This window comes from Carettochelys insculpta, chromosome 6 (assembly GCF_033958435.1).
Source record: "Carettochelys insculpta isolate YL-2023 chromosome 6, ASM3395843v1, whole genome shotgun sequence".
Taxonomy (NCBI): Eukaryota; Metazoa; Chordata; order Testudines; family Carettochelyidae; genus Carettochelys; species Carettochelys insculpta.
The window spans coordinates 115,788,470-115,815,937 of NC_134142.1; the positions used below are offsets into that span (position 1 = coordinate 115,788,470).

A 27,468-nucleotide genomic window follows, 5' to 3' on the forward strand; every position below is an offset into this window, starting at 1 on the left:
AGGAATGGAGGTGCAGATGACAGCAGAGCTGGGCCTGGAGGTGGAACAGGACTGTTGCCCTGAAGGAGGTTGGAGAACTGAGACACAGTTGGGGGTGGAATGGGGCTGGAAGCATGGCATTTCCTCCCTGACCCTCATTGGGGATGAGCCAGCTGTGCCTCCCAAACCTTTCTCTGTGCTCCGTAAGGGGTCTTTGCCCATGCATTGAGAATCAGTGCTCTAGGAGTTCCCTAACTCACATTAATGTATTTATTGATACAGTACTGAAGTGGTATATCAACATCTAGAGCCTGCCAGCAGCATCCCTGTGGCACTGCGCAACATGGTGTATTTTAGAAATCACACTGCTCTAATTCATATTGCTGCATTGTGCAGCGAACCCTCAGATGCGGGAGTAGACTTGGAACTCATTCTTTGGGACTGTGCTGTTTACTTATTCATTTTATAGTGTGTGGGCAGTAGCAGTTTGGTCTTCAACCCAAATACAATTTACGATCTTAACCAGCAAGTTGAATAAGGGGGCAGAAGTGTAAACATTTTTCCTCAGTAACTGTATTTCTAGTGTGCTAACCTTCTCCTTTCTACCCACAACTCTGTCCCAGAAAGATCTGGAGCACTCTTATGTGCAGTTAGCTGAGAGAGACTCCACAGTGGGGAAAATGTGACCAAAACTTTCCAGTGTTCTTTAGCTATGCCTGGGGAGTGAGGAGGAGATGGTAAAACAGGTATCATTGTAAAAGCATAGTTTCTTGAATGGATCTCATAGAATACTTAGTCAGAGCTTGGTTGATACAAATCTGGGTGCATGTCTTGTTTGTGAAGTATAGTGAGGACTCCTTCTATGCATTTCTATTCTTTTTGGAAACTATATGAAGAATTAACCATAGAAATAGGGGGGAGTAATTACAGTTTGTGAATGGTCTTTGTTCCTGTTCACATTTGTGCTTTGTCTTCTGCTGTAGGGGAATATTGCATTATTTGAGGCATGCTGTAAAGAGAGAATACAGCAGTTTGATGATGCTGGTTCTGATGAAGAAGATATATGGGAAGAAAAACACATTTCATTTACTCCAGAATCACAGAGACGATCCAGGTTAGTAGTGTTTGTTTTTTCATCCAGTTTCTATAGCAGAAGAATCTCTGTTCTCACTGAACAGATTTTTGACTGCTTGGGTAGCCTGCCTACCAAAGAGAATTCAGAGACAAATTGAGTAGCTGCTGCTCTCCTTGGATAACTTGCCAGAGGATGGGCTTAGGACCTCTCTCTTCCAATCATTTGCCTCTATAGAAGGTTTAAACAGCAGCCCTCTCTGCCATTCAGCTCTTCCTTCACTCCTTCAATTTCCCTTTTTAATTCCATCATTTCTCCTTTCTTCCATGATTGCTTGGACTAGACTTCTGCGGTCTTCTTCAATTGTTTCCAGAGGCACTGAGCTATTCAGAAGGGCAGGGCAACAGCTTTCACATTCCTTCTCCCTTCCAGACTGACATCCAGATTGTTCCCTTCCATTTAGCATGCTACACCAGCAGGAGGCTGTTATACTCAGGCTATGTTGTACCGGGTCTCTTCTGTATGTACTAGAGTAATGGAGGTTTTTATTTTGCAAAGAACAGGTTGAAGAGAACCTCTTGCCCCCAGTGCTTCCACAGCCCCTTCAACTCTCTACTCAGTTATCCAGGGTTTCCGTTCAGGATCCTTTTGGAACATCTCCTCTGACCTTTGCACAGTGGCACCGTATATCCTGTTGTCTCTTGTCCCTCCACTTGCAAATACCTGTGACCAGGAATTCCTGTGCTATTATGTTGTTGCTACATTTAAGAATGTATTTATGACAAGGTGACAAGGTTCTCGATGTCCCTGAGAAGTGAAGAACAACGTGGATGTCACTCTGGAAGGGAGGAGAAATGTGAAAGCTGTTGTCCTGCCCTCCCTAGGATTGTTGCTGTGCTTCCTTTGGGATTTGCAGCATCCCGGGTGAGGCAAATGAAGTCCGCCTTGGTTTTCTTGCCTCACATTGTTTGGCCTGTCCCTAGCTGTGCTCCCTCCACTTCCCTATTTGCCGTTGGCATGAGAGCAGTGGCAGCCATTTTGGCTTTCCCTTGTTGCTGTGGGAGGGAAGGGTCAGGGTCAAGTCAAACCACCCTAAAGTGTTGATCCTTTCTGGCAGTGCTGAAGAACAAGTTTAACAGCTAATGTTGCAGTGTACTTCAAGCTGATCCCTCAGTACTGATGATCAGACTTTCTAATTACTGAATATAAACAAGCCCTTTGTATTTTGTGAAGCTCTGGCAGTACGGACAGTGAAGAAAGTACGGACTCTGAAGAAGAGGATGGAACAAAACAAGACTTGTTTGAATCAAATACCAATACAGAGGACAAAATGGAAGTGGACTTAAGTGAACGTAGGTGAATTTTATGCTACTGCCTCCATCTACTTAAATTACCTGATGGAGGAATTAGATTGTAAGTTGTCAGTATTGGAAGATGTAACAGTCGTTCAACTACGTGGTAGATCCTAGTCCAATTTTATCTTCCTCACCACTGTGTTGAGGTCCCTGCAGTTTAATATCTCATCATGGCACCAGGAGGTTTTCTGAGTAAGGCAGGATGCAAGTGTTGTCAAGTGTGAGCAGCTCAGGTGCCTGGCTGTGTCAAACAACACATGCAGGACTACACACACAGCTGGGATGGTGGCAAAGGGAGTAGTTGCCCTAGGACCCAATGATTTCAATTTGGGCCTGGGACTTCCAGAAGTTTAAATTGCCAGTGGAGCCGCCCCCCCGCCCACCCAGCACTGTCTGGGTGTTTCTGAGGGCTTGGTTGGGGGGGCACAGTATGGTCTAGGCAGCTCTGAAGGCCGGCTGCCCCTAACTCTGGCCCTTCCGCCTGAGGACCTTCTGGGGACCCTGGATCCAAGACTTCCCCTCCCCCATTGCCCAGGGCCTGATGAAGTCTATCACTAGCCATGGACACATGGTAGCATAGTATTCTATTTGTAAAACGGACTTCAGGGTTTTTAAAGGAAATTTTTTTTCCTTCTAAAAGGGATATGCATGTATATGGATTTTAAACAAGCACACTATTTGAATATGCTTAAAACTGATGATAATTTTTGGAGATCTCTAACCTAAGCAATTTGATATCTTTACTGAAACCAGTGAATATAAAAATGTGGCTGTGAGGAGAAAATCCAAGTCCATTTTGGATAAACTTTTACTCCATGCTGGTCTATTTTAATAGTTGTACACAGCCATCAAGTGACTTGAGCTGTAGGGTATAAGACACTTGTGGCTTGTCTGTGCTAGCTCCCTACTTTGAAGAGAGCGCAGTAAGTAAGGTGTTGGGAGTTTATTAATGAAGTGCTGCGGTGCATATGCCCCCCCATCTCCCAGCGGCAACTTCGAAGCTCTGGCTCGCATCTACCTGCGGCTCACCCACTGGTATGTCAGAGTTCCTCTACTCTTCAAAAGACGTGAGCCAGCACTTCGAAGTTGCCCGAGGGGGTGGGTGGGATTTGCGTAACGAAGTGCTGCATATGCATGGTAGCACTTGATTAGTCAACTCCCAACACACTGCTTACCATGCTCCCTTCGAAGTAGGGCACTAGTGTAGAGAAGCCCTTAATGTTTTAAGGCATTTAGACTTTTTGGAGCTCTTAAACCTTGTCTGAACACACAGTTGTGCCTTTTTAGTAAAGATATGACTTTATTTTATACTGAGTTAGTGAAACTGCTGCAATTTCGTTAGCGAACAGACTTTCGAGTTTAAACATCAGTTGGTTCATGTCAGCAAATTCACAAGTGCAAGATAAACTGATACAATCTCTTGAGTCCATGCACACAGGTTTTGGTTTTTTTTTTTTTTTACTGGTTTGATAAAACTGATTGCTTTAAATTAAGCCAGTGCAACTTCTCTGTATAGAAAAATGTTGACTCTTTCTTACAATGATTATAAGGAATTATAAAAACAAAAGTAGTTTCTTTCTCTTGTTCTTTTGTCTGATTTGAGTCCCAGGCATATGTATGTCCAACAAGTTTTGATCCTTGGTGGATATCCTCCCATATCTGTCTGGATTGGGTTAGGATTTCCAATTACAATTTTAGCTAGTCAAAGGGCTTTCTTTTCATACTGGGATTTTTTTAATGTAAATGCTAATGAACACAAATATCTTGCCTATAGGAAGAGGACATACCTTGAAAGAACCTATTTTCAAAATAAATTTACTTCAAAATTTAAAATTCTAATGGGAACAGTTTTAAATTAAAGCGTTAAATCCTCGTGTGTTTTTGCACGAGTGTGCTTGTGAATTGATTATTTTCTTTGGGGCTTAGAAAAACACACATAGTAAACAGTGGAAGAAGAGTTTATTTTTAAAAAACTCTCCATTTTAAGAGGTGTTGACAGCATTAAACTACAGTGCATTTGCCCTGTAAAATGTTGGCCTGTATCTATCCTGGTGTGATTCCATTGCATTATTTTTGTCATTTGACAGATTGGATTGACTGCAGAATACCATGAGTGGTCGTGGTATTTTGCTGTTGCTCCATAGATAAAATTCGTTTTGCATTTGTGAATTGCATTCAGGTTCTTTCTTTACACAGTGTATGCACTTCTATATATATATGTCCCTATTATAATTAGGGATTTTGTAGTGTTTAAAGTTAGGTATATGGGCTTGTATAAAGGCACAATGTATTAAGTGAATATATCAATTTCTAAATACTTTATCTTTGAAATTGTCAATTTTTCTAGCACCAAACTGGTCAGCTAACTTTGACGTACCTATGGAAACTGCCCATGGTGCAAATTTGGATTCTGTTGGGTCTGATGTATGGAGCACAGAAGACCCGATGCCAGGAAAAGAAACCACCTGGGCTTCTTTTTCAGAGTTCACATCTTCTCTAAGGTAGGAGAATTTTACTGAGCTTCAGCTCAGGCTACCAGCTGCCAAGTGTAATGGAAGCCAGTACTAATACCTTCAGTTGGGCATATTGCATGTCTTTTATAGAAGTGTTTGCATAATACATTGGGAAATTCTGCTTGACACATAAGTAGTATTACCTGTAGTTTGCTGTATCCTGTTGGAGATATTTTGAAGAGTTAAAGGATATATTGTGTATAAGGATGTTCTCTACAACTATAACCTACTCAGGAGACCCAGATACAGTCAATTTTTGCTGTAGATGTTACATAATTATTACTTGCTATTCTATTTGGTTCATTGCAAGGATGTTTTGGTCCTAGCTACATGCTCCTCTTCATCTACCCCCCCACCCCCCGGCCAGGGCAGTGGACTATAGTTGTAGTGTAAATTGGGCCTAATTGATGAATGCAGTTATTTCATATGATATAAACTGAAAGTCTTCGATGGCTCTGTTTTTTGATATATAGAAAATAGTTTTGTATATGTCTAAAAATCCATCCACTCCATTAAGCCCATGGTAGCTTGCTTAGACCGTCGCATAGTGTTTTGAAGTGTTTGACACTTTTTTTAATGTTTTGGTTTGCATCAGAAATAGGGCACATTTATACTTACCAGAAGCTTGACAAGCTGTGGTTGATCTTCCGGAGTTTGATTTTGTGAATCTGGTGAAGACTCAACAAAATCGACCTCTTTGGGCTCGGCTATCAACCCCTGTACTCCACACTATCATGTTGAGTAAGGGATGTCAATGCGAGACCAAAGAGGCTTGGATTACAATAGGGAAGTAATTCGATTCTAAATACCCAAATACCATAGGTAGAATTCCGTATCTGAAATTGACTTATTTCCTTACTATAGAACAAGCCACAGTCACGGCCCCAGGTGTAATGAGATTTTTAGCCATGTAAATATACTCACAAATGTGAATCTTAAAAAATAGCCAAATTTTGGTCCATCTTTCTCATTTAGGGCTCATCTACACTTCAAACTCTACAGCAACATAACTGTTGTACAGCAGCTACTCTGCTGTGTCTAGTCAGTGTCGACTCTACTTACTGCAATTGGAAGAGTTCTGTCTGTGTAGGTAATCCATCTCCTTGGGAGAGGGTAGCTTTGTCGACTGCATAATTCTTAGTCTTCCAGAATGTCAACTACACTGATGGTTAGAGTGACTTAAGGGAGTTGACTAATCTTTGTAGTGTAGACCATACCTTAGTTTCTTGTTGTGAAGATAACATTCAGAATATAAATCAGTTAAACGAGTTCAGTGATGTTTGCTTGAATCTGCAGATTGTCTGAAGCAACAGGTCCAAGAGACGTGCACTGCAGCATTCATCTGCACCATTGGGTTGTTATAATGAAGTCTGATAACATTTCAAACATCACCATTACAGTGCAGTGCCTGAAATGGAGAGAGGCTGCATTTTGCAGTGAGATTGTCAAGAGTTGCAGTATCTAGTAATTCAGATCTCTCCCCCCCCCCAACTTAAAATGACCTCTACTCAAAGATAATAGGGAACAGATGTAGTCCCTCTCTGTGACAAACATCCAAATATTTAATATGTAACAAAACACAAAATTGTTCCTTAGTCATCTGCTAAAATCTGTAGCTTCTGCAGTGCAATTAAATATTAACAGTGCTAAAATCTGCAGCACATTTTGATATTGAAAATTTGGAGGCAGTGTACAGTGTATTTGAGATGAATATGAAATTAAATAACACAAGATATTGTCTCATTTGGACTGCTTGGCACAGTGGTAAAGGTGAGCAATGCTGTAGAATTTCAGGGTTTCTGCTGCAGTTGTGGGGTCCCAGATGCTTGGGGGGTAGTCATATTTAAAAGGAAACTGCAAAGAGGGGGGGGACTTATCCTGTTTCTCCAGTGCGCCTCTCACATTCATACACATGTAATACACTATTCATGATAGTAAACCAGGGAAATCTTAATTCTGGCGTTTCATGACTTTTAGTGCTTTGAATCCTTAAAATTCTTTTAAACATGTCTTAGATGAGTTTTATTATAGTGATTTTTTTTTTAGGATTCTGGAGTTAGTAGCTGAAGAGAAAAATAGAGATGTTACTTTAGAAGGTTCTGATTGTATGTGAGCAAATTACATTTCAGTGTTTAAAAGTTCTTTCGAAATCCTAATTCACTTTAATTTGTATTTAAGTTCGAAACAGTCTTTAAGAAGTAATTCTCCTGTAGAAATGGAAACAAGCACAGAGCCAATGGATCCCCTGAGTGCAAATGTCTCTGTACTTGCAACACAGCCAGAAAGTAAGTGCAATGAAATTATTCAGAACTGTTATGTGCAGATGACTAATTTAGAGTGTCCTAAATGGGTATAGCACTGGACTCCCAAGTTGTAATATTGGCTTCCTGTGGGATCTTGGTCCAGTCATTTCCCCTCTCAGCACCTCTCTTTCTGGAATAAGTTTTGAAATCCACAAAAGAAAAGCTCTGTACAGTAAACCCTTGAGATATGCACAACTTGGTGTCAGGGGTGAACGTGACTGCTGCCGCTGACAGGAACAGGAAACTGCTCCTCTCAGGGGCAGCAGCCTAACTCTTGCCACCCCTGCCAGTAGCAGTTTCCTGCTCCTATCAGGGGTCTCAGCCACTCCTCTCAGGGGTTATATCTGGTTCCCAGCTCCCCCCTGTTTGCAGGACCCAGGAAACTGACCAGCAAGTGGCTGGTCAGTTTCCCGGGTCCCACACTTGATGGGGAGATGAGAACCAGGCTGCCGCTTGGTTCCCAGCTCCCTGCTGCGTTAGGGGACCCAGGAAACTGACCAGCCGTGAACTGGTCAGTTTCCCAAGTCCTGCAAGCAGCAGGGAGCTGGGAGCCAAGCGGCAACCTGGGTCTGGTCTCCCTGCCAGTTGCAGAGCCAGGAAACTGACCCAAGCAACAACCCTGGTCAGTTGCCTGGCTCTAGCCAGTGGAGGGGAGCCACGAAACGGGGGCAGCCTGGCTTCCGGCTCCCCTCCACTCCTTGAAACCAAGAAACTGACTGCTGCCTCTGACAGGAGTGGCAGCCTGACTCTTGGCTGCCAACCCCGACAGGAGTGGTTTCCTGGTCCCTGGAGAGGTGGGGAGCTGGGAACCTGGCAGCAGCCTAGCTTCAGGCTCCCCTTCTCTTGCAGAGCCAGGCTGGTCAGTTTCCTGGGTCCCCTCAGTGGGGGGGTGCTGGGAACCATGCTGCAGCCTGGGTTCCCTCTCCCCACTGCTTATGGGACTCGGGAAACTGACCTGCACATGGCTGGTTAGTTTCCTGGCTCCTGCAAGCCCAAGGTTGCTGGGAACCAGGTGGCGGCAGCGGCAGCAGCCTGGTTCCCGTTTCCCTTTGAGTTACTCAGGGGTTGCAGGAATGCAACTCCTGCATAACTTGAGGGTTCAGTGTAGAAAAGTAAGCTATTGTTAATATTTACTTTAGTTTGTATTAGGCAGTGGGACTTCGGCATAGCTTTAGTTAATCAAGATGTTCGCTGCTGCATCCAAATCCTCCAGAGGCTTAAGGTCAATCTGTTGGTCCTCTCCCTTAAGGCATATCGTTTTTCTAACACATGTACAAAGTGAGTTAAATACCAGGGTCACACTTGCGTTGCCTCACTTCCCAACTGCATTGTTAATCATCGTTAACAAATGCTGGAAGCCTGTAATCTTCAGATGTAACAATGGGCATGTGTACATAGAAAATGTGTGTACCAATATGGTAATGACTTACAACTCCTCATGTAAACAAGCCGTCTGGAATTAGTGTCAAAATGAGGGGTTATAATAGTGAATTTCCCTGTGTGGACAACCCCTAAGTGCTGCAGCTACTGTAAATTGTCTGCATTGCTAACTGATTTGGAGACTTAAAAAAAAAATTATGAAATGTGCATGTTTTCTTAAGTAACTTTTAAAAGTATTTGATCATGCTGTATGTGCCTCTGCCTGTTTATACATCTGAGTATGCAGACAATTGACATTTTACCTGCCATGTAGGATTTGCAATGTAAATAAAACTTCAGGAAGGTTATGGTAACAATAGACATTGCCCTCATTGATTTGTACTCATTAACTGTAAAAATCATTGGCAAATGCTAATTTATTTCACTGATCCAGCCCAAGGAAGTGTTGCTATGGAGGCTAGTTCAGATGGAGAAGATGATGTGGAAAATGCAGACAAGGTAACTGAGACAGTAATGAATGGCAGCATGAAGGAAACACTGAGCCTTACAGTAGATGCTAAAACTGAAACAGCTGTCTTCAAAAGGTGAGTAGACCAAGTTCATTTCTCTTATTCACTTAGGGTGTGCAAACTTTTTTTGTTCCTCCTTTAAAAATGTTTAAAATTTTCACTGAGTACTTTATTCAGTCCTTTTGGAAGTGTTTCACAGAATTAATCATTTCCAAGACATTGGTTAGACATCTGCGTGCAGAGATTTTAAACATTACAATCTGACCTCTGGTTTTCCAGTATTTGTCTGAGGTTCTGTTCATATGTACATTTCAAGAAAGATTATGGAACTAGGTTTTGTTGAGTATTGGAACAAAACTAAATTTTTTTGACCTGTTAACTGAATTGTGTTGAGGTATTAAATTATGGATTGAGACCTGAGTTTTTTTTCCAGTTAGGGAACATCTTGTGTTTCGAGGGCTGTGAGATAAGTAAGGTGCTTCTTCAGGTGCTGGTCCTTACGTGTCTTCCACTGTGGGTTGAAGAATTCTTACAGGCAGTTTTGTTTGGTCCATACATGCACCCTTGCTTTCTGTGTGCTTTCAGACAAAGGTATTAACAGGTGGAGCATAGAGGACTAGGACTGCCTCTTCAGTTCCTTCTTACTCTGTATGGCTGGGACAGAACAGCCCTTGTCTGAAGCTTTCCTTTGATTTTTTTCTTAGCTACAAATACTTAAAAAATTTGCCTTTTTTGTCTATAGTTCTTTTATACCATGTGTGTTTTCTCAGATTCATTGTAAGCCCAAACCATTTTCAGTGTAAAGTGCTCTCATTTGGTCTTGTCTAGGGTGACCATATTCCCCTAGGGACACCCTGGGGGTGGGGATTGTCCCAGCTAAAATGGGACAGATGGTCACTCTGCATCTGGCAATGGCTGCACCCTTCTTCCCACCCAGACCTCTCACCTCCAGCCTGCTCCTGAACCCCCCACCCACTGCTCCACATTACCTCCCACCCAAATGCCCAAACCCCAGCTTACTCTTGCACCCTCCCTCACAGCCAGAGCCCACACACCCACCCCCAAGTGCACTGGCTTTGGGGAGAGAAACAAGCCTGCAGCAGGCTCTTCAGGGCTCAGTGGGGGGCTCCAGCAAGGGCCCCAGCCCCGCACTGCGACAGTCCCAACTCCCCCACTTCGACCCTCACTTTCCCACCCCCCAGCTCCATTCCAGCCCAACCGGGCACCTGAGCAAGGTGCCTGAGGCTGGCAGTGTCGTCCCATTGGTGCAGCAGGCAGGGAGCTACATTTTAAAATGGCGGTGGCAGGAAAAAAAGCCCTGCAAGTCTTCGGCCAGCACAGGGAAAGGTCATGGGAGGGGGGTGCAAATATGGGACAGTTGGTCCCATTTAAAAATAAGTCGGGGCACCTTTTTGGCTCCCTAAATACAAGACGTCCCACCCAGTATGGGGCGGATGATCACGCTAGTCTTGTCACTACCCCAGTAATCAGTTTTTAATAGTTGTGTACCTTTTAGTAATTTTGTAGAGATTTCCTATATAAGGGACTCCAGTCCCCCCAACTCTGATAATTGTTGCTCCTCTTCTAAGTTTTCCTCTCATTTGACGGCATGCTTATAATGAGATGCCTAGAACTGAATGGAAAATTGCTTGTGCAATAACAGCAGAATTATGTAGAGCACAGGTAGGTAACCTGTGGTCTGAGGGCTGCATTTGGCCCAGGGGTTCTGTTCCCTCATCTGAATTTTTTTAGGCTGCTGCTGATAGAAAATTGTTACAATGAAACTGACAGGATCCCAAAGCATCTTGGGTGTTCACTCTCCCTCTCTTTCCTCTGCACCATTGATGTAAACCTTGAGATTGACTAAGGGGTTTTTAGTTAATGTATTCAGGGCTTACCTTAGGTGAGCTAATTTATTATTACTGCTTACTGTTTGAATTGAGGTTGCACCTGGAGGCTGCATTCAGAAGTTGGGACCCCTTTCTTCTAATTAATGTACAGACATGGAGGTAGATATAGACCCTGACCCAAAGAATTCTAATTTTAAAGGCAGTATGTGTCATACTTGGGGGAGAAGATCGGGAAAACAGTTATAAACATAAACAAATTCTGCTTGGGCATCTGGCATCGATTGGTTTATTTTAGGTAGGCATCTTAGGCAAGGTTTGAAAGGAGAACAGAATAATGGGTTTTTGGACTAACTAGTAGACTTTACGTGTTGTTGCCTGGTTCTGGGGTGTGGGGAAGAGCACACCCCCTGCCTGCTGGCTTATCCCTGGGGTCTGAAGTGAGGGTGGTGTGCACCCCCTCCCACAAGCCTTTCATCAGGGGTAAGAGGGAGGGGCATGCTGCTGGCTAGGAAGACATCAGTGGGATGCTTGCTGCCCATCTGTGGTCACTAGTGAGTTTAATTGTTCCCTGTATTTGCTGCCCCCTGTGGTTGTGTGTGAGTGTAACTGTTCCTGATCTCTCACCCTTCCAGTTCCATTTGGTAAGAAACCATCACATTCTACACACATCCCATTATCTTGGCACAACCAACCCCTGACCTTACTTTACGTTTATGATACGGTGAAGCTGCATACCAAAATTTTGTTAGTCCTAGCCCTTACCCTTCCGAGGCATTCTTGAACAAACAGACTGACACACACATCTATGAGATACAGATAAATTAGAAAGGGTGTTCCATAAGTGGTATTGCTAAAGAATGCATGAAATTACTTATGGTGCTTATGGTTACGATAAAAGGGTTGTGGAAGCTGACAAAGTAGGGATACTTAAATTGTGAGGGTCTGTAAAGACTAAAAGTTTGTTTCAAGCAATGAAGAAGAGAAAGCAAGTGAGAGACCCAAAAGTGGGAGAGGGATTGTCACATGGCCAGAATAGTGGCAAAGGAACATGATCTCAGAGGAGGAGATGGCAGTCATCAAAACAGGAGATCAGGTTAAGAACTTTGTTGATGAAGAAAATGTTCAGCTGTGTTAAGTGATCAGTGTTGGGAGGCTTTGGACATGAGCTGGATGTTGCGCGGTCCTGAACAAAGGTGAAGTCAAAGCTGGCAGCTGTATAATGGATGTATCTGATAGGAAGGATAGCGGGGATGTTGAGTGAGATGGAGAAAGGGTGGAGTGGGAAGGACTTGGGACAAGACAGGCTGAGTTTAGTTTTGGTTATATGTAAGTTAATGGCAAAACAATTAAAAGGAGATGTTGGCTTGGATGAATGAGCTCTGGGATGTTACAGTAATACAAATAATGATGGAGGAAGATGAGTCAGTAGAAGGGAAATGTCTCTCATTGGTGCAGAGGTGGTACCTGGATCTGAATGTCATTGTGGCCGTCTATAGATGGGATATTCAGGAAGAAAGAAGGTGGGCTAAAGACAGCCTGCTGGGATGGCATATCTGTGTAAATTGAAATATGGGAGCTGGAGGATCCATTGAAAGATCAAGTACAGGTTGTACATCTAAAACCTTGGATTTTCTAGTCCATAACATCCATTTTCCAGTGAGGTCACCGATGTTCTTGGTCTAGAGAGCTCCTTGCTGGAGACAGCAGGAGTGGAGCCAGTGTCCAGGGCTGGAGCAGAGTTGGGGCAACAGCAGTGTGGATGGCTGGTGGCAGGGGACCTTTTCTGGTCTTGCATATACCCCTTTTTGGGGCTGGTCAGATCCCAAGGTGCCAGACCTACAGTGGGTTGGACCTCCCTCGACATTCTGCGTGGAGGAGTGTCTCTCATATCCAAATGGTCTGACTTCTGGCAGTTGTAAAGTGGCAGGTTTACAGTTTGAGAGGCGTGGCGTAAACTTTGCACTTGAAATCAATGAGAGGTTTTTGGCTAACATTCTTTGGGTGTGAACATATCCATAATAGAGAATGTGTAGCAAATGGATGGAAGAAGTGTTCTTAATGAACATAAATATGTATTTGCCATCCCCTCTGTGTTGTTCCTGGTCTGTCTGTTTTACTGCTTCGCCGCATTCTCCAATTGTACTTTAAGCCTCCAAATGAAAAAAAATTTTTTTAGGAGTTTTATGTGAGTGGCATGGTTTTTAAAAAAAAGAACTATGAAGTTGGGTTTGCTGATGTGCTTAATGGACAAATCTAGTCAATGCTAATTTTGAAAGGAACTTTAAGTCTTTTATACTTTTTTCCTTCTATTTTTTTTTGCATACTTTTGGCTTCAGAGTGTTGAAATCTTATCGGTATGTACAGTAAAAGCTGTGATTGTTCTCACTTCAGGCACCAAGCACATTCTTTATTCCTGTCTCATACCAGTATATATCCATTGTATTTCATGCATCTTTTTCAATCCAGTTTAAGTGAACATAACACTGATGTGTTAATGGATCTCCGCAGAATCCAGATTCCTGTGCTTAATTTCCATGCGTCAAATCATAATTCAGAAACCATTTGCATGTAGTCTGGACCTTCCTTCAGTCTCCCACGATTGCATGAAATTCCCTATGTGCATAACGGAAGTTTAATTGTAGTCTCTGCTTTTTATCTAGTGAGGAAGGAAAACTGTCTACCTCGCAGGATGTTTCTTGTAAATATGTGGTGGAGGAAAACGCAGAAGCTGTAGAAGAAAATCCTGCTTCTCCACAGCCTGCTAGCAGCAGCCCAGAACAGAGGTAACCTTATTACAATGTGTCCGTTACATGTTTTTCTAATAGAACTGTTCCCAGTACCTACAGCTTCTGGTTCCAGAATCTGTTTGTCAGCTGTTGGTGTTGTCTTTTTTTATACACACAAATCTGTTGTTCTTTTACCTGTTTTATGTGTATTCTTATGAGTTGTAATTTTTTTCCTGACTACAGGCTGAGGTTTTTCTTTGGAGGTGGTAGGGGGGAAGAAAAAATTTCCTCTGAATTATTTTGTCCAAATCCTTTTTACTCAGTACAGTGTGTGCTGTGCTCAGTACACTGTAGCTAAAATAAATTAGTGTTTAAAATAAAATTAAAATTAGTGTAAAATAAATTAGTGTTTTCATTATTTTATGCAATAAGATGAGTAAGGTTGTCATTTACTGGACCATCTTCTATTGGTGAAAGACAAACTTTTGTACTGTGCAGAGCTGTTGAGCCCCAGACCTAAAAAGCAAATCTGTGTGGCTTGAAAGTTCTAGTTTTTTTCACCAACAGAGGCTGGCCCAGTAAAAGATGTTCAGCTTGTCATTTGTAGCAGGGCTTCTCACGCTCCTGGGCCCCGGACACCTGTTCTGCCCACAAAGTGGAGACCACTCCAGTTCCAGGTACCTGTGCTGTACCTGTGAAAGGTACCTGTACCAGGTACCTGTGAAAGTTCCACTGCCTCCTATATACTGTTGATCACACTAACCCCTCTGGTTACCAAGCTACAGGGGAGTGGAGACTTCCACACCCTCACTCCTCTCTTTCCCTCTAGCATTCCTGCACTCCCCTTTCTACATTCTGTCACCTGCCTTATAGAACTTCTCTTCTCCAGTGTCTTAACAGCTGTCAGCCATCAGGCCAGGGTTTGCTCAGCTGGCTCCCATTGCCACCTCATGGTGGGGATGCTGTGACATAGTTTCTAATATCCTGGGGCCAACATGGTTACAACACTGCAAAGAAACTGACATGGCTTCACCTAATCTGATATTAGATGATGATTTACAACGGAGTTAACTTTAGATGAAATTCTCTCAAGCCTTATTTTGAGAACATATGGCATTGTGACAGTTATGATGGCCTTCTACTCAACAGTGAATACTGCTCTTTGACTTACTATGGGCTATAGATGGGATATTCAGGAAGAAAGAAGGTAAGCTAAAGACGGCCTGGTGAGATGGCATGTAAAAGTGTAAAAGCAGAAAGCTTAGAGGTTTAACCTCTAATCGTCCTGGGGACCTGACCAGTGCTGAAGCAGAGAATTTTCCACACCACAGAAGGTTAATATTGTCTAGCAGCATTATCAGCACTTTCACTGCATACTGGTCTCTTAGAAGACATTTGGGGTAAATTACAGCTCAGTAATCACACAGAACACTGTGAACTAGGATAAGTGACTGTAAACAAATTCTATGGGACCCTGGTAAGCTCACCCAAAACCCATTATAAGGGAACTTCCAGCTAAGTAAAATCATTCTGAACCATGGATTGCTCCGGACTAGAGAGAGTCAACCTGTACTGGGAAACCTTGCATTTATCAGCAAAAGCAGATTTACCCTTTGACTTTCCATTTAACATATGATATACAACAATTTAATCAGCAGTGTATTTAAACCACCTTATTCACCCTTTGTTCATTTTGTGGGTTGCTTAATATGTCCATTCCCACCCCCCCCCCAACCTTTTTGTTGTTTGTTTTGTAATCAGTTTTCCCTGTGAATTGTACACTTGTGCAGCCATTCAGGAGGGATCCAAATGCTGCCCTGCTGATTAGCTGAGCTTTCACAGCTAGGTTTTCTGTTTCTACTGGTGATGCACATTCACCCGTGTCAATGCACATACATTTTTTTCTGCACGTGGATGGAAAAGATTAGAGGGAAAACATGAAGGTTTGGTGTTAGCCTCTGTTGGAGTTCACTTGGCAGCCATCTCTCCGTTTCATATCCCCCTCCACCCCCAGTGCAGGGCCATTCTGTCTCCTCCCATGTGGTCATGGCCAGGTTTATTAAAGGCCTGGAGAAGTTCTTTCCAAAGACCTTAGCCCTCGTTCCTCAGTGGGACCTTAATCTGGTTTTGTCCAGACTTACATGACCTTCTTTCAAGCCACTGGCTTCCTGTTCCTCTTGGCAAACGTCACTCTTCTGGTCAGCCAGATGGTTCTCAGAGCTCTGTGGCGTAACATCAGCATGGCCTTTTTTTAAGGATAAGGTTCAGCTTCAGCTGGATCCTGCCTTCCTCCCAAAGGTGTTTTGGTTTTTCATGTTAATCAGGATATCATTGTCACGGTTTTCTTCCCTAAGCCTCATGCAGCCAATGAGGAAAGGTATCTCCACGCTCTTAGTATCTGTAGCGTGCTTGCCTTCTATCTGGAACAGACCAAGCCCTTCTGTAGAATACGTCAGATTTTTGTAGTGTATACTGAGCGAGTCAAGGCCCCTTCCCATGGCCTCTCAGAGAATTTCTAAATGGATCACCGAGTGCATCTGAACTTGTTACGAGTTAGTGGGAGTTCAGCCACCCGCTCTCATTTAGAGCTCACCCTACTAGGGCTCGGGCCTCGTCTACAATCTTTTTTGTTCATGTCCTGTTCAGGACGCCTGCAAGGCAGCAGCGCGGTCGACCATCTGCACAGGTTTGTCTTATTATGCCATCATCCAGCATACAAGGGATAACACAAGCTTCATAAGGCCTCTCTTGCAATCGGCATCTTCACAGTGAAACTCCTCCCACCTCTGCAGACACTGCTTATAGTCACCTATGTTGAGTGGACATGAGTAATCGCTGAAAGAAGAAAAGACGTTACCTGTTTCCGTAACTGGTGTTCTTCAAGAAGTGTTGCTTGTGTCCACTCAACCTCCTCCCCTCCTCCACTTTGTCAGAGTTGCTGGCAAGAAGGAACTGAGGAGGGGCAGGAGGCACTCTGTATAGCATGGCATAGGCATGCCAGGGCCAGCTCCCCTCCAGGTACTGCTGGGGGAAGTCTGGAATCGATGTATGTGGCAAGCGCACACCTATGTTGAATGTACGTGAGCAACACATCTTGAACACCAGTTACAGAAACAGGTAACTGCCTTTTCTAATCCGTGATACTTGTTTCTCATTATCCATATTTTAATAGTGATATTACTAAATCAGAAAGTTTAGGTATTTTAATTTAACCTTTGTAAATTGGAGCATCATACTTATTGGACATGAACTGCATCTTTCAACACCTTTTATAGGACACACTTGCATTTCTCTAACTTTTGTATGACACTGTTTTAAAAAAAAATAAACTGCTTAAAATATTGAACTGCCTTTAAGTTCTTCCCACCCCTTTTAAGTTATGGTGGGAAATACAGAAATCCATTATTTCCCACAGCTGATTTTCCAGCAGTTACTTTTTGAGTTGAGATTCTTTATAAATTCTCTCGCTCTGTATATAAGTTTACACTGTGCTATAGGTATTTTAAAAACACTTCAACTATTTGATCTTTACATATACTGTTAGTAGATTAAAAGTTTAAACGTTTCGGATAAACAGTTGGAAATGAAAAATGCAAAAACTGGAAATCCTGTAATACTCAATGCCCCCCCATTTTAAAATAAAAAATCCCAAAGCTTCTCATGTTTTGTCAGGATGTACTGTATGCCTTTTAATGAAGAATTACCCATATAACCCAGAAGAGGGCTCTCAAAGCTAGTAATTCTTTGCATTGTGCCCGATTTCAGTAAATATTTTATTTTTAGTAATCCTTGTTTCTTAAACCCTTTTTGGCCTCTGATGTCACATTTTAAAATGGAGAAGATATTTTTAAATGATCTCTAAAGGTGACTGTCACAAAAGATCTTATCAAATTCATGACAAGTTCAATATAAATGTGTTGGTAGCCCCATCCCCGCTTTTGGGGGTCCATGCATATATTCTTGGTGCGAGTCTCTTTGGTTCAACAGCCAAATAATAGAGGTCTTTGCTAGGGTTCCCAGAATGTCCCAGTGGTTAGTTTACTCCAGAAAATTAGTAAAGGAGCTCACTGCTACAGTTCTGATGGCTGTGCAGAACAGGCTCTTGCCTTTTTTTTTTTTTTTCTATTTTACCTCACAGATTTTTCCTTAAAAGTTGGTAACTTTTTGTGTAGTGCTGTCTCTTATCTAAAGTGTACATATAACTGGAAAAAGTGGTGTTAGTGATTGGCGGCCAAGGGCTTAGCTAGAGGATTTCTGCTGGTCCTGTGTATGTAGAGCACTGACCCAAGAGTTGTGGCTTCCTGTGATTGTACACCATCAGAGAACAAGCATCACAGGCAATTTTTTTGTGTGCACCACAGAGGAGTATCTTTTTTTCTTAAGAAAAAGTCTTGACATGCTTTCATAGAATCATAGAAGAGTAGGACTGGAAGGGACCTCGAGAGGCCATCAAGTCCAGCCCCCTGCCCTCATGGCAGGACCAAGCACTTTCTAGACTATCCCTGAAAGCCATCTATCTAACCCAGGCGTGTCCAACCTGAGGCCCGTGGGCCGCATGCAGCCCTGGACAGCTAGTAATGCAGCCCCACAAGATGGTAAACTTTTAACGTTATTATGTGATTTATATACATTAGCTATATTATATATTTTGTATGCGGCCCAGGCAAGCCAAAAGGTTGGACACCCATGATCTAACCTCTTCTTAAATATCTCCAGTGATGGAGATTTTACCACCTCCCTTGGCAATTCGTTCCAGTGTTTGATCACCCTGACAGTTAGGAACTTTTTCCTAATGTCCAACCTGAACCTCCCCTGCTGCAATTTAAGTCCATTGCCTCTTGTTCTATCCTCAGAGGCAAGGAAGAACAAGTTTCCTCCCTCTGCCTTATGACACCCTTTTAGATACCTGAAAACTATCATGTCCCCCCTCAATCTTCTCTTTTCCAAACTAAACAAGCCCAATTCTTTCAGCCTTTCTTCATAGGTCGTGTTCTCTAGACCTTTGATCATTCTCGTTGCTCTCCTCTGGACCCTCTCCCATTTCTCCACATCCTTCCTGAACTGCGGTGCCCAGAACTGGACACAATACTCCAGCTGAGGCCTAACCAGTGCAGAGTAGAGCGGGAGAATGACTTCTCGTGTTTTGTTCACAACACACCTGTTAATGCATCCTAGAATCACGTTTGCTTTTTTTCCAACAGCATCACACTCTTGACTCATATTTAGCTTGTGGTCCACTATAACCCCTAGATCCCTTTCTGCTGTACTCATTCCTAGGCAGTCCTTTCCCATTCTGTATGTGTGACATTGATTGTTCCTTCCTAGGTGGAGCACTTTGCATATGTCCTTATTAAACTTCATCCTGTTTACCTCAGCCCATTTCTCCAGTTTATCCAGATCCTTTTGAATTATGACCCTATCCTCCAAAGAAGTTGCAACCCCTCCCAGCTTGTTATCATCTGCAAACTTGATAAGTGTACTTTCGATGTCAATATCTGAATCGTTAATGAAGATATTGAACAGAACCGGTCCTAAAACAGACCCCTGCGGAACCCCACTAGTTATACTTTTCCAGCAGGATTGAAAACCATTAATAACTACTCTCTGGGTACGGTTATCCAGCCAGTTGTTCACCCACCTTATAGTAGCCCCATCTAAGTTGTATTTGCGTAGTTTATTGATAAGTATATTATGTGAGACCGTGTCAGATGCTTTACTGAAGTCTAGGTATACCACATCCACCGCTTCTCCCTTATCCACAAGTCTTGTTATTCTATCAAAGAAAGCTATTAGATTGGTTTGACATGATCTGTTTTTAACAAAACCATGCTGGATGTTCCCTAGCACCTTACCACCTTCCAAATGCTTGCAGATGATTTCTTTAATTACCTGCTCCATTATCTTTCCTGGCACAGAAGTTAAGCTGACTGGCCTGTAGTTTCCTGGGTTATTCTTGTTCCCCTTTTTATGAATGGGTACTCTATTTGCCCTTTTCCAGTCTTCGGGAATCTCTCCCGTCTCCCATGATTTTCCAAAAATGATTGCTAAAGGCTCAGATACCTCTTCTATCAGCTCCTTGAGGATTCTAGGATGCATTTCATCAGGCCCTGGTGATTTGCAGACATCTAATTTTTCTAGGTAAATTTTTAATTTGTTCTTTTCTTATTTCAACTTCTAAACCTAAACCTTTTTCACTAGCATTCTCTGTCAGGCATTCCCTCAGATTTCTCAGTGAAGACCGAAACAAAGAAATCATTAAGCATCTCTGCCGTTTCCAAATTCCCTGTTACTGTTTCTCCCTCCTCACTGACCAATGGCCCTACCCTCTCCTTGGTCTTCCTCTTGTTACCAACGTATTTGTAAAAAGCCTTCTTGTTTCCCTTTATGCTTGTAGCTAGTTTGAGCTCATTTTGTGCCTTAGCCTTTCTAATCTTGCTCCTGCATGCTCATGTTGTTTGCCTATATTCGTCCTTTGTAATTTGTCCTAGTTTCCATTTCCTATACGATTCCTTTTTTATTTTGAGATCATGCAAGATCTCCTGGTTAAGCCAAGGCAGTCTTTTGCCATGTTTTCTATCTTTCCTATGCAGCGGGATAGCTTCCTTTTGGGCCCTTAATAATGTCCCTTTGAAAAACTGCCAACTCTCCTCAGGTGTTTTTCCCCTCAGTTTAGCATCCCATGGGACCTTACCTACCAGCTGTCTGAGTTTACTAAAATCTGCCTTCCTGAAATCCATTATCTCTATTGTACTGTTTTCCCTTCTACCCTTCCTTAGAATTGTGAACTCTGATTTCATGATCGCTTTCACCCAAGCATCCTTCCACTTTGAAATTCTCAATAATTTCCTCCCTATTTGTTAAAATTAAATCTAGAACAGCTTTCCCCCCACCCCATAGCTTTTTCAGCCTTGTGGAATAAAAAGTTGTCTGCAATGCAATCCAAGAATTTGTTGGACAGTCTGTCCCCTGCTGTATTAGTTTCCCAACAGATACCTGGATAGTTCAAGTCCCCCATCACCACCAAATTCTGGGCCCGGATGATTTTGTTACCTGTTCAAAGAAAGCCTCGTCCACCTCTTCCACCTGGCTAGGGGGCCTGTAGTAGACTCCTAGTAGGACCTCATCCTTGTTTTTTACTCCCCTGAGTCTAACCCAGAGACTTTCAACCTGTCCATCTCCTACGTCCATCTCCACCTCTGTCCAAGTGTGTACATTTTTAATATACAAGGCAACACCTCCTCCCTTCTTTCCCTGTCTGTCCTTCCTAAGCAGGCCGTACCCTTCAATACCAATATTCCAATTATGAGTATTATCCCACCATGTTTCTGTGATGCCAATGATATCATAGTTGTATTCATTTATTAGTACTTCCAATTCTTCTTGTTTATTTCCCATTCTTCTTGCATTTGTATATAGGCATCTCAGACATTGATTTGGTCTTGCCTCCCAGTTTTGCCCTGGCCCTCTTTTTACTCTCCCAGTGTAGCCCATACTCCCTCCCTTTTCAAGTTCATCTCCCAGGTATCCATGCTCTCCACTTACTGCAGGCTTTGCTCCCCTGCCCCCATCGAACCTAGTTTTCAGTGGATTAGTTTGTGGCGCTGGATGAAAGTTGTTCCTTTAAAAAAAAGCACACAAACATGCTGTTCCACCTAGGAACAGGTGACCATCTGAGGGATTCCATACCGTTTGTATTGCCTGAATTAGCAGGGAGAGAGTTAACACTAGAACTGTTCTTGTCATAATAATGCACATTTATGTTACTCTTTGCTATTCACTTTTTCAGAGTTCTGCCCTTTTTCAGTCAATCTTCCCTTGCATTGCCCCAGTTCATTTAGTTTAACCCACACAAGGAAGCATATTGTAATTATTTGTTTTCTGGATATAAGGTGTTTCAATTTATTGCTGTCATTCTTCCCACGCCAGATCCCAGCTCAGGTAAAGGGTCAGAGTGAGGGGGGTCACTTCTTTCCCCTCCTCCCCAGCAGCACAGGACGTGAGAAGAATTCAGGGTTGTTCGGCAGCCTAGCCCAATCCCTTGACCTTCTGCTACATCTGATGTTCTCCAACCCCTCCGGTCTTCTCCTGTCCCCCTCCCCTGTGTCTGAGCCCCCCCAGCCCATCGTCTGAGCCCATCATCCATTTCCATTTGTCTCTGTCACCAGAATACTCCTATCCATCACCTGCAGGCCCACCTTTTCTGTTGCTTTAGTGTCTGATTACAGCAGTGCAGCCTCAGCTATGCCATTCTAGTGTTTCATGTAGGCACAATCTTAGGCTTATGTTGCTCAAGGGTGTGAATAAACCATCTCTCTGAGAAGCCTAAGTTACATCAACATAAGCATGCGTATGTATAGTGCTGTGGTGGTGGTGGTAGAGCTTTTCCTTACAGCGTAGTTTCTGCCATATGCATAGGTTTTACTCTGTGGGCGGGAGAGGTCTCCCATCAGCCAGCATAGAATGCCTTTGCCAGGTGTGCCACAGAAGTGCAGCTGCACCAGTACCGCTGTACTGCTACAGCACACTATGTGTGAAGGTGCCTTTGCAGTCAGACGTACCCTAGGACTAGGTGAAATCTGAGTTCCAGACTTAGTGGAGTATTGAGTTGCCCATTCTTGCTTTGCCCACATGTTGTCTTTTAAATTTACATGAGCAATATGAGTCATATTAACATCTGTCCATTACAGGGCCATTTTTCAAGTTTAATTTGGCTCTAGTTTAGATTATGTACAGGTAAACTCTCTTACCAATCTAAAATAATTAGAACTTTCCCAATTTTGTTTCCATCACAGTTGTTGTTTTAAACCAGTAAACATCCCCCTTCAGGAAGAGACATTCACTACTACTAACATTGAAGAGAAAATGAGTAAAACAAACCACACTGATTTGCTTCACACAAGCTGATAGAAGTGTAAAAACTAAAATGGTGATAAGTAACTTGGATTTTTAAAATAATTTCTCTTAAAATTCTTATGGATTATTACTTAACAGATAAACACATTTGCTTGCTACCAGTAACTGATGTCTGGTTTTAAATTAGCAGACTGACTTTTTTGGACAGATACCTCCACATTTAACTTGTAGGCAACCAAATTGAGAAACTTCACGTTTAATATAAAAATTACTGAAATACAGAGCACTGCGTCAGACTTCACTTTCTGTAATCATGGGGTGCTCTGAGGATACTTCCACTGGCTGATGGGATGGTTACTTCAACTGGAGAGATTTGTATTTGTACAGAATAAGTTTTTTGTTTGGAATCAAATATGAGATCAAGTCTCAGTTGGACAGAGATTCCCCCTCTTTTGAATTGAAAGCGTGTGTTAGTATTAGGCAGCACTGTGAAATCAGGTTGGATTAATTTCCAAGGGCAGTTTTTGTGTGGGTATTTGTGTTTTTTTAAGTCTCTCTCCACATTGCAGTCTGTGGGACAGGTGGGTTGGTTGGTAGGTTTTTATTTGCTTGTTTTTAATGTTTAGCTTGTCATCATTGTTTGCATGCTGCCTTGTGGGCATCTTGCAAATCACTGCAGAGCCCTCAAGGTATTTGTTTGCAACACCCCCCCCCCCCCCGCCCGCAAAAAAACAAAACAAAAAACAAACTCCACAACAGACACGCCCTGTGATGTGTCCTGCCCAACCCTCCCTGAAACAGCAGCAGGCTGGTAAATGAAGCCCCTCTGCAGCTCCACCTCTCCTTCCTGTTCCCCGACCAGCAGGCACAACTTTCTGGTGCTGAGCTGCAGCCACCAGTTGCACTTCCTACTTGTGCACAAACCCAAGCACTAGCTGGTCAGGAGAGGAGGGAGGAATCTTCTTTTCAATCCATTTGTTAAAGCCCAAGCAACAAGCGTCTGCCTGCTGCAGAGAGTTCGGGAGAACTAGTAGGGGTGAAGAGAGGTACCTGACACTGCACCACTGCTGTTGCATCTGCTGCTGGCCGAGCACTCTGAAAGCACCAGCTGCTACTCAGCATTCATTTCAAGGCACTGTTTGCCTCTGAAAGGGACTGCTCAGTGGAGGTGAATACAGTCTGAAACAACAGCTCTAGGGTTTGTGGACTGCTCCATTCATGGCATTTGGTATTGCCAGGTCCCCAGTGCTGGAGACCTTCTGATGTGTCAGTTTTATCTGTTCTTAGCTCCTCACCCCAGTGTCAGCAGTATATCTTGGTGCATACATAGGGCATACCAGTTGTAAGCTTCCCAGATGGGGGCAGGGCTTCCTCTGTTTCTGGTTTATGTGGGGGGTGCGGGGAGAGTGTTAGGGAGGATTCAGCGGTCCCTGACAGATGAGCTCTTCCAGAGCCTGGCTCATACTGGGGAGTGGGGTGGAGAGGATGGGATTTAAACCCCATCATTGGGCAGGCGGTCCCAAATTCTGTCACATGGAAGCAGAGTTTGGGACTCAGGGATTACCAGAATGGACCCTGAATCCCACCATGCAGTGGACAGGACTCAACCACTGAGAAAAATCAAATACCCCAAACCTGGCCAGGGAAGGATAGGGTCATGTCTGATGGATTGGTTAGGCATGGGAGCGCTGCAGTTTATGGTGAGTATACAGACTCCCCTTCCCATTCTTCCCCCACATCTTCTTGTCACTCCCGTCTCTTCTTTCCCCGTGTTTCATTTGTGTTCTTTTGCTTCCAGTTCCCATCTGCTGTACTATCCCTAATCACTTTCCCTTTCTGGTGAGCCTGTGTGATTTCTTTTCAAAAACTAGCTTTAGCACCTCCTGAATAATCTGCTCTGCTGACCACATTTCCCCTTTGATGGAGGCAGGTTGGAGCAGTGTAGCTGTCAGATTTCTTCTTTGGTTGATGGTTAGATTCTGTGACCATAACACACCCCAGATCTTGTGAGGTAGAGGTAGTTTTCCAGACAGTTAACCTCTCACTCTGCACATGTTCAGTATAATCCACTAGACAGATGAACAGGTGTGCAAGCCTTTTCATGTACGTAATCATAAAAACAAGATTTTTGTAATAGGCTAATTTGATTTCCCCCAAAGGGCTGGTGGGTACAGTGCAGTCTTTTGGGTTACCTCACAAATTTAGCACCTCATGCAGTGGTCGGAGTCCTGACCTGATCTCTGTGAGCAAAAGTAGGTAAAGCTGTTTTCTTTCTGGTGTTCTGTTTTGGGAACCCTTTCATATGGCCCCTGGTTTGGGACTATTAACTGAACCCTACAGTCCCACTAGACATACCAAATTTCAGTGCAATCTCAGTAACCAGTGTAGATTGTAGGGTAATAAAAAAGGAAGCTTTAAACAGCTGCTTTTAAGTTTGACTATAGTTTAGCTGCCCATCTGCTTCTGTTAATAAGAAAATGAAAATAGGACATAGCTGGGTGTGTGGTGTTTTTGTTTCAGTGTTACAAATAAATTTGCCCTGTTCCATTACCCTTATTCTAAGTTAATATGATTTGGAAAAGTCTTTGGAAATTCATGGTCTTGCTTTTACTCCCAAACGTGATTGTGATGATGATTGTACAGTTGCATTGATTTCTTATATAAATGTGTATATTTTTTTTAAATTCTATAGGACTGATCAACAAATCCTTTTAGGAGAGGCAACTGCTAATGGCCCTGTATGATATGTGATTGCTGCTGCTGCTGCTGGCTGAGAAACATGAACTGATATCCAGGGTTTTTAGTGTTTCTCAAGGATTTCATCTAGAGACTGTCACAGCCAGTCACTCACTGCTGCACTAATTTCGCAAGGGATCAGGACCAGCAACATTTATATTCTAGATTTTAAGACATTGTACAGAAATTCATAAGTGTAAAAATATTGCACATTGAGAAATACCAATACTTTTTGCGTATGTTTATATTGTATTGTTCTAAATAATGGGGGACCTGTGAAATAAGATCTTGCCACCCAGGTAATGATAGTAGTGATATTATAGGTAAAATGGCTGTAAGAATAGTTTTATAAAAATGAATACACAAATCTAATGTATTTGAGACATAACTATTTGACAATTAGTGTGACCAAAGTATTTAGCAGTTTTCATACATTTTTTCACCTTGTTTAAAAAAAATAAAAATTCATGTTTCTTCCAGGTTGGCAAAGAATTATAGAACTGAAATGCCCTATAAATGTTATTTTGATTGTTTTCGCTTACAAAAAAGTGATTTAAATAAGAATTTTTGGTGTTCAGCATTTTACAACAGGTTTTTAATTGGTAATTGTTTTCTGTATTGTTTAAACCAGATCAAAAATGTAAGTCTATTGCTAGAGATTTTAAATATTTATTACAACTTAGGTGACAAATTGATGTTGCTGTAAAGCCATATGTTCTGTTAGTCTTGTTTGCTTGAAACAATAACTTACAGGTGAAACACTAGAATATTTGAAGTGCACATGGCTTGTTGTGTTTTTTAAAGTGATTCACCTACCTTTGAACCCATTCACCAAGATTTACCAAGCATTATACAATTGAACATTTTTAGAGCAATCTACATATTTAAAACACCATAATCCTGTTAAACAAGTCAATGAAGTGAAATGCCTGTGCTGCTAATGTAATTACAGTACATGCATTTTTAAAAAATAGGTTTTTTTAAAGTACAAATCAAAATTTGGCACCTGAGCATGTTAATTGTTACTTTCACTGTATTGATCTGTGTGAGGCTTTAATTTGTAAGTTCTAAACCAGTTTTTTCTCAGCTGACGTGTGTGTGTGTGTGTGTGTGTGTGTGTGTGTGCGGGCATGCACGCACGTGTGTGTGTATACACATACACAGATTATGGAAACTAATTCTGTGTAATTTATAATTTTCTAGGTCAGTATAAAATTTCAGCAGCCTTCTCAAACAAACAGAAGCAATATACTGTATATTGCCACATTGTCTGGTGAAAGGGTTAAAGTATTTCACCTTTTGCACTTTTAGATGCAAATTCATTTTTATTTCTGTTAATAGGAAGTTATGCTCATTTATTTTTACATTTTGTTTTCCTGACCAGTATTTAAAGCCAAAAGGATACTCTAAATAATGGCCAATGATTTACTTTAGAAAGTATCCCAAGCAACGTGCCTAAACATTACATTGCATACAGAAATAAAAAAAAAAAAAAAGTATAATGATATTTCCTTTAGTTCTTCTTGTCTTGCATTTCACACAATGTAATGCTAGGATCTTCCTGCAGAGTGCCAAACCCCAAGAAATTACTTGATCTGTCTGGTAAAAACAAAGGCAAACCAAAATAATCTGCAGGGTAAAAAAGGCCAACCAGTGTTGCTTGTCTGTGCATAAGGGATGCAGGAACCCTATGTCCCCCTCCGCCCCCCCTCCCTTTTTTTTTTTTTTACAGTCCCCCTCATAAAATGGAGTATTCTGACTTTGAAGTGAGACAAAGGCTGTGTCTACACGTGCCCCAAACTTCGAAATGGCCATGCAAATGGCCATTTCGAAGTTTACTAATGAAGCGCTGAAATGCATATTCAGCGCTTCATTAGCATGCGGGCGGCAGCGGCGCTTCGAAATTGACGAGCCTTGCCGCTGCGCGGCGCGTCCAGACGGGGCTCCTTTTCGAAAGGACGCCGCCTTCTTCGAAGTCCCCTTATTCCCATGAGCTCATGGGAATAAGGGGACTTCGAAGTAGGCGGGGCCCTTTCGAAAAGGAGCCCCGTCTGGACGCGCCGCGCGGCGGCAAGGCTCGTCAATTTTGAAGCGCCGCTGCCGCCCGCATGCTAATGAAGCGCTGAATATGCATTTCAGCGCTTCATTAGTAAACTTCGAAATGGCCATTTGCATGGCCATTTCGACGTTTG

General features: G+C 42.6%; 1 protein-coding gene across 8 annotated transcripts in view; it reads left to right on the top strand.

Moving 5' to 3' along the window:
* PPP6R3 (protein phosphatase 6 regulatory subunit 3) overlaps positions 1-26,994 on the top strand; it is a 140,646-nt gene extending 113,652 nt beyond the window's left edge. For 5 of the 8 annotated variants that reach the window (XM_074997921.1, XM_074997926.1, XM_074997927.1 and 2 more), the window contains 7 exons: positions 963-1,093; positions 2,285-2,403; positions 4,754-4,907; positions 7,098-7,204; positions 9,036-9,186; positions 13,622-13,744; positions 25,233-26,994. In XM_074997921.1, the coding sequence (XP_074854022.1) occupies positions 963-1,093; positions 2,285-2,403; positions 4,754-4,907; positions 7,098-7,204; positions 9,036-9,186; positions 13,622-13,744; positions 25,233-25,284 (837 nt within the window). In that variant the 3' untranslated portion in view covers positions 25,285-26,994. The remainder of the gene's footprint in view (positions 1-962; positions 1,094-2,284; positions 2,404-4,753; positions 4,908-7,097; positions 7,205-9,035; positions 9,187-13,621; positions 13,745-25,232) is intronic. The other 3 variants (XM_074997928.1, XM_074997929.1, XM_074997924.1) reach the window with 2 other exon arrangements.
* The last annotated feature ends 474 nt before the right edge of the window (positions 26,995-27,468 follow it).